At 40.9% G+C, this 10,773-nt stretch overlaps 1 protein-coding gene across 1 annotated transcript; it reads right to left on the bottom strand.

Annotated features, from left to right (window-relative positions):
- Positions 1 to 574: 574 nt before the first annotated feature.
- CA3 (carbonic anhydrase 3) lies at positions 575 to 10,426 on the bottom strand. The gene is made up of 7 exons (XM_039253465.1): positions 10,198 to 10,426; positions 9,212 to 9,409; positions 6,921 to 7,039; positions 4,987 to 5,079; positions 3,917 to 3,979; positions 2,705 to 2,860; positions 575 to 1,323 (listed from the first exon to the last, which is right to left on the bottom strand). Exons 1-7 carry the CDS (start codon positions 10,229 to 10,231, stop codon positions 1,204 to 1,206), a joined length of 783 nt encoding a protein of 260 aa, XP_039109396.1. The 5' UTR covers positions 10,232 to 10,426; the 3' UTR covers positions 575 to 1,203.
- Positions 10,427 to 10,773: the final 347 nt, after the last annotated feature.

Below are 10,773 nucleotides of genomic sequence, written 5' to 3' on the forward strand. Positions count from 1 at the left end.
GATCCTGCCTGGTGATCAGAAAGGATCTCGGGGCTCTCTCACTCTCTCTCTCTTGCCGACCCCGTCCATCCTTCAGGGATCCCTGGACCTGCCGGAGCCGGCCTCCGACACTCCACATTCTCAAATATATGGCCACACATTCCTCTTCTTGCCTGCCATTTTCTCCAAAGGCCCTCACTGATTCTTAGCAACTCTGTGAGGAATGTAACATCCAACTAAAATTAGAACCTGAGTCTGCTATCATCACCCTTCCATTATAAAAACAGACGTACAAAGCTTGCCATTCTTAGTTTTACTCCATTTCTATCATTTATGACCCCCTTCTTTATCAAAAAACATAACGCAATTTTTTCCATTCACATCTTTATTAGTTTTGATGATCAGTACAACTGCTTTTACTGCAAGTGCTGTCATTCGCTCCTTCGTGTTCTAGGAATTCTTGTTCCACCCTCAAATTAGAAAGATATCAGAGGCAATTTTTATTTTAATAAGCATGCAAAGAGAAAATAGTAAAATTAAAAATAAATGGCCCTCTTTCAGGTAAAGAAAAATATTAGGATAAAGTCAACCACCTTTAAGAAGAAGAAATTCAAACACTGGATCAAACTTTTTAAAACTCCCAGTTGAATGTGTTTTCCTTTCATTGATAATCAAAACCAGATAATCTTCACAGTAGCTAAAACTGTAATAAATGATGGACCTCTTTCTGGTTGTAGTTAAGGGTTAAAAGGCATCATTTCAATTGTTGGGTGTCCATAGTAGTTTTAATTACTGGCTTATGTTTAATTGCTATATGATCCTCGTTCACATCTACCCCTACATATAGACTTACTCCTTCCTTCTTTAAGATGGACAGCTCACACTATGAAAATTGTAAAACTGAAGTTCTGTGAAATTTACGATGACAGAAAAGTAGTGCCAAATACCCATTTTTCTAGATCTTTACTCTTCCCTCTCTCTCTTCTTCTTTGAAACCTTACTAGAAATGCTACTTTCATAGGAAAGATGACTATTACAAAGGCCAAGTGCTTTCATATTACATCTTGTCAAAAGTAACTGGTGTCTTGGTTATTATACTCTTGTATTCATCGCTTCGTGTGGAAAACTGAAATATACTCGGAGTCAGGAGCACCAAAAGGGGACAAGGAACCAAGCTCTCCAATGGCAGCTTTCCTTTCCTGAAGAGGGCAAGCTCCAGCGGCCTCATTTGAAGGAGGCTCTCACCACCCTGTTCTTGATAGGCTGCGGAGGGCGCCAGTTCCCCACCAGGGGCACGGGGGGCTCGTTCTCAGCGCTGGAGAAGAGGCTCCTCAGTTTTGCCATCTGCAAGGGGCGAGGGGAGACTGTCAGCACGACATTCTGGCCAAGTGCACGCATTCTGCATGTGCCAGTCAGAAATGTCCGGCTTTTCAAACAAGACAAGCAAACCACAAACCCGTTGGTCCAGAGTAATTGGGTTACCAGTTCCTGAGCAACATGAACCTTTTTTTTATTTGTAAAAATACTTTTCTTCATTTTATATAGATCACCATGCGCTCTGGTCAACGTGTTTTCCTCCCAAATCCTGAGACAATTGTTTTAATTTGAGGAGTCAGTATGAAGCATATACTTGATGTAGGAGGGGATGACAATATCAGCACAAATAATAAGTTAACTGGCCTTCATTGTAGAAGTTGATGAAGTCCATTTTTTAAAACAGAAAGAAATTAGTCACATTATATTTAAAATTAATTTTTTTCTTACAAGAGGGAGAAGAATTCAGGACATTTTCATCATGGGCTATATTTCTACACAAAAATGTTTTTAGCTTTCTCCTTAAGAAAATTTCATTCCTCTTTCCAAAATATGTACGTGAGTGAATCCGACCATCAAATCTAATCTTTTGATTAAAAAATGATCATATACACCTGAGTCTGTAAATGGCAGAAATATGAAACTGTTTTATGTAAGAGAGACACGCTGGTAAGCTGACTTTATCATTAGACTTCATGATCTAGAGTGTGTTTCTGTGTTGTCCCTTTGCTTTAATCTGTTCTTCTCCATATCCCTGGTTTCATACTTTTTTCCTAAACAATCTTTCCTTGGAAGTCTCTCTGATAAATGTTGCAAGGATATTCATCAGATGAATCCTAGGAAGAAAGGCCTACGAGAAGGGGTCAAGAGATATTGGAAGCAAGCAGACCAGAGTTGACTCTCAGCTCCTACACTTGGCTGTGTGATGCTGGGCAAACTATTTAACCTCTCTGAGCCACAACTTACTTGTCTGTAGAACTGGAAAAATGATACACACTTCACAAGGAGGTTAAATTCCTTCCATTAGTGTCATTTTCCCTAAGCCTGTATTTATAATCTCCTAATCAGTGCTTAGTATTTGAGGGGCGTGCAAATTAACAAAGGGTAACTCATATTGATAATCTAAACTCTAAAGAGTTTCTAGAGCATAAATCGCGTCATTGTTCAGTATTACAACCACCTTTAAATGATTGGCATTTATCCTGGTACTTTTGGAAGCCAAGTTTTAGAAAGCTGAACAAGATGAGTGCAATTACCCAGGGCAAACTATGAAGTCTCTGGTCATAGAGCTGTTTTGTAAGCACCCATTTAGCAGCTGTACATTTTCCATTTAGCATCTCTATCTTCTACAGCCACAGTAAGTGGCTCTGTAAGTCCGTGTGTCAAGGTTCCACCCATGGCTGGCGCTTACCTGGTCGGAGCTCACGGTCATGGGCTCCTTCAGCAGAAGCCACACGATGCACTCCTCGCAGGGCGGCGTGGTGAAAGAGCCGTGGTAAGTCCAGTAGTCCCGGCAAGTGGGGAACAGGCAAGACGGGTCGAAATTGGTGAAGGGCGCCTCCTTGCCCTGGGAGAGAGGAGGACGCAGGCACGCTGAGCAAGTGCACCCACACCGCCCACCCCAAGGGTTTCACCATTTTGTGAGAATGGATTTCAAATGGAATAGAGGAAACAGTATTTTTAAGTGAAGTTCATGCCTTTCAGAAATAAAGGTCAGAGGGTGGAAGCTGGTTTATGTTATGACTTTGGCATAGTCATTATAACATTTCATTCCCTAGTGACTGTCAATAGAACTATAATTCTGTCACCTCTCAAGAAAAGGAAGAAAATTCATATCTAACTGTAGTAGAAGTATTTCATATAAGTTGTTAAAGTTTAGGTTCACAATGCTAAAAAAGAAACAGGCTCGCCTGACTATTTTCTGCGGTGATAAAACTTTAAAGCATTTTATTAGAACCATTCCATAGGCAATTCAAATGAATCTGTTAATTAGAAGAGTCCACTGTTAAGATTTCCTTAAGGTAAGAAATATATAGGTGTTGCCCAAGAGAGAAGGGCCAACACCGGGACCTAAATATTTAGTACTTCTCCACGCGCGCGCGCGTGTGTGTGTGTGTGTGTGTGTGTGTGTTGAGGGCAGGGGCTGACCATTCAACTTCTCTTACATTTACTTCATTAAAAAATGTCATCTGACAGACTATGAAAACTAAATAGGCTGATACGTGTAAAATTGCTCTAAAAATTATAAATTGTACAAATACAATAGCATTGCTTGTATACATGTATTTAGCATATTCATCAAACTTAGTAAAAAATTTTAAGTGAAACAAATACACTTAAAATGTAAAAATAGGGGTGTCTGGGTGGCTCAGTCAAGGTGAGGTCTGGGTGACTTCAGCTCAGGTCCGATCTCACTGTTCGTGAGTTCAAGCCCTGCGTCGGGCTCTGTGCTGGCAGCCTGGAGCCTGCTTCAGATTCTGTGTATCCTTCTCTCTCAGAGCCTCTGTGTATCACACTCTGTGTCTCTCTCTCTCAAAAATAAATAAACATTTAAAAAATTTTAAGGAAAATGTAAAAACAAAAAATGCATTATGGTGTAGGAGGGAAAATGATTTATTTTCACCTTTGTCTTAACTTTGTCCAATGCATCAAGGAACAGCTGGAATTCGGCTTTCTCACGTCCTATCTGTAATAAAATAAAAAAACAATGATGATATTTTTCCCTTTTCCATAATTTATGATTGTCTTGAACACTGACTTTGATCTATCCATCTGTAACTAGTGTTTATAAGTCTGCCAGAATATCATGTACTAAGCAAAAACATAAGTTTCTTTCTCCCCCAAGATTTTAGGGTATATACTTTTTGAACTAAACTTAGACAACAGGCCTCTGTAGTACAAAACCACAAAATCACATGTTGATGTTCTTGACCTTTTCTGCAGTCATTCTCCTTTATTTGTTTTTATAGAATTAAAGCTAGGATGGACTTGACCTATGTAAAACTAAACTTATTGTCTCAATTCAGACCTACTCCACTTCCTGTTGTGTTGCTTCAATCACTGAAAATGACCCAATGAGTTCAGGACATAAAACAAATTAGGTCATTCAAAAAGAAAGAAGCTAGATTTTCACCTGTGGCTTAAAATCCAGATTACGTTACTACTAAATTCATGTGTTAATGACACTAAGTCCACTTTAAACCAAAGCTGGCCCAACAACACACACATTCCGTGTGCTATCTTAGCCTGGGATCATGTGAGTGGTGGCCTCCCTAAGCCGAGGGGATGTCCAGCCAGGGACTTGGCATCACAGTGGTTCCCAACATTGGCTTTTCTGGTTTCCAGTGCGATTGAAATAGAGTAACGGGAAAGGACAATGAACAACGCCGTTTTGGCCCCTCCCACCACCATAAAGCTCCTTTCAAGCCTCTGTCTCCATTACACACACACACACACATTCTTGAAAGAATTTTAAAGTGTTAGGGTTACTAAAGAATGGCAGAAGAAACACTTTTAAGGGAGAGCTAAATAATTTGAGCTGATCTTAGCAGAAATATCTTGATTAGTTGAATGAATAATGATATTCATTCTTCTTTCCCCTTTAAATTAAAGGAAGGCGTGGAACTCATGCTACCTTAACCATTGATAAGGAACTAAATTTTGAAAGAAAAAGGTGACCAATTTTTACCTTACCTTCAGAAAAATGCCAACCACAGCTATTCCATCAGGTTGCTTGAGAGCTCCTCCAAAAGTGTTATACTTTGGATTCCAGTGAACCAAATGAAGCTGCAACCATACAATACAGGTTAGGAGGTAAATTTCTGGAGTAAAGAAATATGTATAAAATTATTCAAAATAAACCCAACTGTATACTCTAAAGTTGTTGAACACTCTTATAGAAGTTGACAGAATTCTAAATATTGATATGCAATATTTTGGTGAAGTTTTTAATAGTTCAAAGAAGAAGTATATAAAATGGTTATAAGTAGATCCAGACCTTTGTAATAAGCTATCAGTAAAAGTTGAACTTTTTTGTTAAACTAATTCAAAATATTTATTTTAGTTTTGTATTTGTGTATTTATTTATTGTATATGTGTATATACATATACATATACATTGTATAGTTATTTATTGTATGTGTATTTATTGTACATTTTTTGCATTTGTATATTTATTTTACTTTAGTTTTTCTAACCAAATCAAACAGTGAAATGCACAGCTATAAGCAAGAAGCTGCTAACGTTCTAAAGTTAGAATTAATTGGGAAGTAGCGGGGGACAAACAATAGGAAAAGTCTTGGGCATTTTCGTATCTACCTCCTTTTAGCAGCCAGTGCTCAACAACCCAGTGGTAACCTTATCTTAATTTAGAACACAGGCACCAGTTAAATTGGTCAAATTTCCCATATTGAGTTACACGGAATGGAAGGAGAATACAATAGTTCACAGTAGTTAAAGATATTGTACTCAAGATCAAAAGCATTGAGATACACCCATGTATAAAGGCCAAACTGCGAGCCTTGCCCCAGGCTTGTAAGAAATTTACTAAACTCTCCCCATTTTTGGTGGGGGTGGGAGGAGGGTGTCTAGAAGGCAGCCTTAATTATCTCTCCGGTCATGGCTTTCTAGATGGGCTGTAGAACAATGTAACGATCATAGTGAAGTGTACTTTGGGTTTTCTAGAGTTCAGCTTAGCCAGCAATTAAGTACTAATGAGGCTGCCTAAGTGTCCACGAGTGCCTCCAGGGCTCCTGCCCCAGCTCCTATGTTGACAAGAACCTACCGCTGGAAACAAGTGTGGCAGTAAAACTGGAATGTTCCTCACCTCCACAGTATGTGTCACCTCTTACAGGCATAGCTTTATAAAATAAAATGCAGGAGGTTCGTCTTATTTCCTTGTCATTTGATGCCTTGATCTGAGTTACAAATCAGGTTTTCTTTAATGGGTTAACTAAGACCTAGTATTTGCTCATATTAAATTATACGTATCTATTCGTCTATCTATATGTGTGTATAACATATATACCCATATATACACACATACATATATGCACACCCTTCATTAAGAGACTAGAACGTTAGCATTAGCCAGAATTATTAATGCCATTTTTAGAGCACTGCATTCTTATAAAAGAGGCAGTTTAAGGCCCTGGACAAGATGATAAACTCTGAAACCAATCTACACAAGGCAGAGTGCCAGGTTTAGCACTCAACAGCAATGTAACTTTGTTATGTAGCTTTTCTTTGTCTCAGTTTCTTCATCTGTAACCTATCCCGCAGAGTTGCTGAGGGGATCAAATAAGTAAATACTTGTAAGCACTTAATAAACGGTAGCAATCCTTATCTTTTTCATTCAGGACCTTGGCCTTTTTTCAAAAACTGCTATCCAATTTCTTAACATAACCGTGAAAATTTTCACGCATGACACTATCCCATCCTCTTTTAACAGCCTCTCTTAACTGTCTAGCCTGAATGTGTGGCAGCTTCAGCTTCAGCCGGAACTACTACAGCTCTTTTTCACCACTACAGGCTGGAGGGAAGAGTAGTGGATACAATTTTGTCGTTGATTTTCAGTTGGCAGTTTCTGGTTTGTGAAACCCAGAGTGGATTATGGCAGTCCCTCCTACCTCCGCCGCGTACTTGACTCCATCCACACTGTGCTCGGAGCCGTGGTCATCCGAGGCGCCCCAGTGAAGATGAAACTGGCGAAGTCGGTAGGCTCCGATGAGAGGACCACCCCTCAGCACTGTGATTCAGAGAAGCGAGGTCAACAGTGAACTCATGCTTGTCTTACAGAGTCCTACTTTAAACAAGTGCTGTTACAGACAAAAGTTAGCTGGGCAAAAGTCAGTCTGCTGGGCAGGTGGTACTGCTCTCAAACACCCTGGTCTGTTTCTCGCAAAATAAAGTCAAACTAAAGATATGTCAAAATAAATGATTTCTCTTTTCTGTCTTATTTTGTCTGCTTGTTTTATTACACTTAAAACCAAAGATGGGTAATAAGGATGTAGGCAATCAACAAAGGAGTTGGTCCTGTGTTGTAGTGTTAAGAACATGACAGTTGAGAGGCAGGCAGATGTAGGTTCAAATCCTAGATACTTGTGTGATCTCAGGCAAGTTGCAAAACTTCTCCGAACCTGTTTTTGCATCTGTATGAACGTGATAATAATATCAACCTTTGAGAGCTGCCGTGAGGATTAAATGAGATTAAGGACTTAAAAGTGCTCATCACAGTGCCCAGTACACCAATCACTGAGCAAATGTGAATTCCTTCTTCATGTTTTGCCTCCAACTCAACTCTTCTTTGAGACTCCAAGCAGGAGCTTTCATCCATACTTAGACTGTGTCTATTCAAATGAGATAAAAGGGAAAATTCAGAAATTTCCCAGGAGCTAATCAACGGTGGACATATAAACTAGATGGTTCTGGGCACCATTAATTTTTGAGTTTGTTGTCCAAATACCTCAACCCATCACTCACTTTGATCTCATTTCATTCACCTAGGAAGTGATTTAGAGGTTCAAATATTTTCTGCAGGACATTAGAAACTATGCAAAAAAAAAAAAAACTAAAATCAAGATTAAGCGACATAAGCTACATCAAAATAGAATTCAGAGAGTAGCTATTCTAGAAAGGATTGACCAACTAGTGGTGCTGAAATGGCACACTGAAAGCCACATAATATAAATCTAAAACAACAGAGCTAGATTTGTATGAGCTTGGTCATGTAGAAATAAGTGGTTTGATTCATAGCATTTTTTCTGTCCAAGCACTACAACAGTTATTTTCTGGGCATATGAATCCAATTATTAGGATAACATATATGGAACTGTCAGTATTTCACCACTTTTTTTGCTTGCAAAAATGGTATTTTCATGTGATTCAACATAATAGATACTGTTTAATTTTGTTGTTCCTCCTTCAGAATGGAACTTGACTTAAATGGAGAAGGGAGAAAAAATTAACAGCAACATAAAATTATTATTTAAGGAAATATACGTTTCTATGATATTCCTTATTTGGAGACTTCTGGTAGGTAGGAATTATGACACTATTGCTCTTTCCTATAATATCGTTGAGAATACTCATTTATGTACATCAATGCAGATCATTTTAACTTTTTTACAAATGTGGTTATAAGAAAATGGATTATTGTGCATCAATCATCAAAATATTCAAGGTAGATTATTCCTTACCTCCTTTACAGTTGAAATAAAGCATTTCTAATTAGACTTCTTTTATTTTCCTGATTTTCTTAATAGTGTAGTGAAATAAAGGATTTTTTACACATGTGATTTTTCATTTTCACACACACAAATCACTACTCACAAAATTGTCAGATACTTCAAAAATACTCAGCAAAAGGATTAATGATATGAACCCCACTGAACCATTGAGGGCAATGTTCCAGACTCATATAATGACCTTATTCTCTCCCCTGGGTTGGCCCCCACTCACACACCAGGGGAAGAAAGTGCCTACTCTGTTTCTTTGCTCTGTTCCTTGCTTTGCAGAATGGCCTCTCTGCCACACTTGGGAATGAGCGCCTTGCTCTCTAGACTGTGGTCAAAAACCACAAGCACCCTCAGGTGTAGGCATCAGAGCCTGAAGGACACTCATTTGGACTCACTGCCATCACCTCCCTATCAAGCTGCATTTCAAGAATGCAGTGCCAGCTATTAGCTTGGGCATGGGGCCACTTTGCAGTAGCAAAGCTGACCAAGGTTAGAGAGCAAGACATTCCTAGTCAATGCATAAATACAATTCTTCACGACTAGAGAAAAGCAAAATGTCATCTCCATTTTCAGAGATGAAGTGGCTCTTTTTGCCACAAACTCTGTTACTGTGTCACAAATCTCATTTTGCCAATAGGGACGTTGAAACTGCCCATGTGCCTCTACCTAAGTACCATACTTACTTGACCTGTCATAAGTATCATCAAACACAACCCTGCATGTCTTCCCGTTGTTCAGGATGGTCTTGCAAGAGCCAGGATCATAAGATGCTGTCCACGGCAGCAGAGAAGGGTCGTGCCTGATGTCTTTAGTATGCAGTTCGATGGGTGACTGGTTGTCTCCCTTGGCAATCGGATAGAGTTCATGCCAGTGGTCAGGACCTAGGAAGTCAAGTTGAGGGCACGGATTTATTTGGTGACACATTCTAAGCCCTCTTTCTAATTGACTAAACCAGCAAAATACTCAGAGGCTAGTCAATGACTATGAAAAGGCCTTGGATTTCAGCTTGGGCAAGTTTCAGTTGGGCTTAGCATTTAAGACCTTTTCATAGTTTTGTTACTAGTGTACCCAGAAACTATTGAACACAGAGGAGTCCCTCTGCTTGCTCAAGAATACAGCTTCAAAGACTTATTTTTGAGATGCACTTCATCACGTCTTACCAATGCCATCGTACATCATATAGCTGGAATAAAATAACACTGACCACATGTGGTTTTCAAACACACCCATATTTCTTTTACCAAGGGGTAGGCAGAAGCCAGCAGGCAGTGCAAGGATACTTAAACCAACGCCAGGCTCAGAGAGGTTAAGTGCTTGCCCAGTATCATGGAGTAAGGGACAATCAGAACTGGACCTCGCGTGGGCTGACTTCTCAGTCAGAGGCAGTGTGATCTTGGGCAAGTTACCGAGCCTCTCTCTGCACTTCAGTTTCCTCCAACGGAAGTAAAAACGGCTCCATACCCGGGAGAACTAAATGAGATAAAGGTAAAAGGGTCAGCAGCTTTCGGCACTTGGTAAGTGCTCAGTAAATGTTAGTTTCCATCAACTCCTCCTCCCGTATTTTCCCACGCACTCTCTAGATTTGCCCACTTTCTGTGCAATGCCAGGGGCATCTCTGGCACTATCCCGGGCCAGGAGGGGGCGGGGGTGGGTGGGTGCTCGGACTCACCGTTGTGGCTGGCGTAGCCCCACTCCTTCGCCATGGTCGTCTTTGTGGGCACAGGACCGCAGCTGACTTCTCTCCCCGGCGTCGTGCAGAGTCCCCGCGAGCCCGCGCCTTTTATACAGTAGGTCCCCCACACACTGCATGGCCTTATTAGGTCAGCGAGGGTGGGGCGGGGGGTCTAAGCTGGATTGGGGTGGTATTTGGGAGGCGCGGCGGGGGAAGCCAACGAATTCCAAGAGCTAGACAGCTGTTGGGCTCGCAGGGGAGATAGGCGGAAGGCCCCCACCCGCTCCCCCTCCCTACCCTCTCTCTCCCCAAAACCGCGGCTCCGGGCCTTGCTCACTCTCCTTCCGTCTCCCAAAGCTGCAGGGCTTTCTAACGAGTGTCGCCGCTGTGCAAAAATGCAGGCGACTTTCGCAGCGTCCTCCCTGCCTCACTCCTGCAAGGCTTTTTGTTGTTTTTGCGGGAGGTGCGGTATCGTAACTGTGCTTAGCCACCGAATAAAATATGCAGCGGGCAGCGCTTGCAGCCTCACTTCGAAGTTGCTTTTAGTGCAGGCTGGTTGTCTGGCTGCGGTCT

This window comes from Hyaena hyaena, unplaced genomic scaffold (genome assembly GCF_003009895.1).
Source record: "Hyaena hyaena isolate Hyena2069 unplaced genomic scaffold, ASM300989v1 scaffold_454, whole genome shotgun sequence".
In the NCBI taxonomy this organism is placed as follows: domain Eukaryota; kingdom Metazoa; phylum Chordata; class Mammalia; order Carnivora; family Hyaenidae; genus Hyaena; species Hyaena hyaena.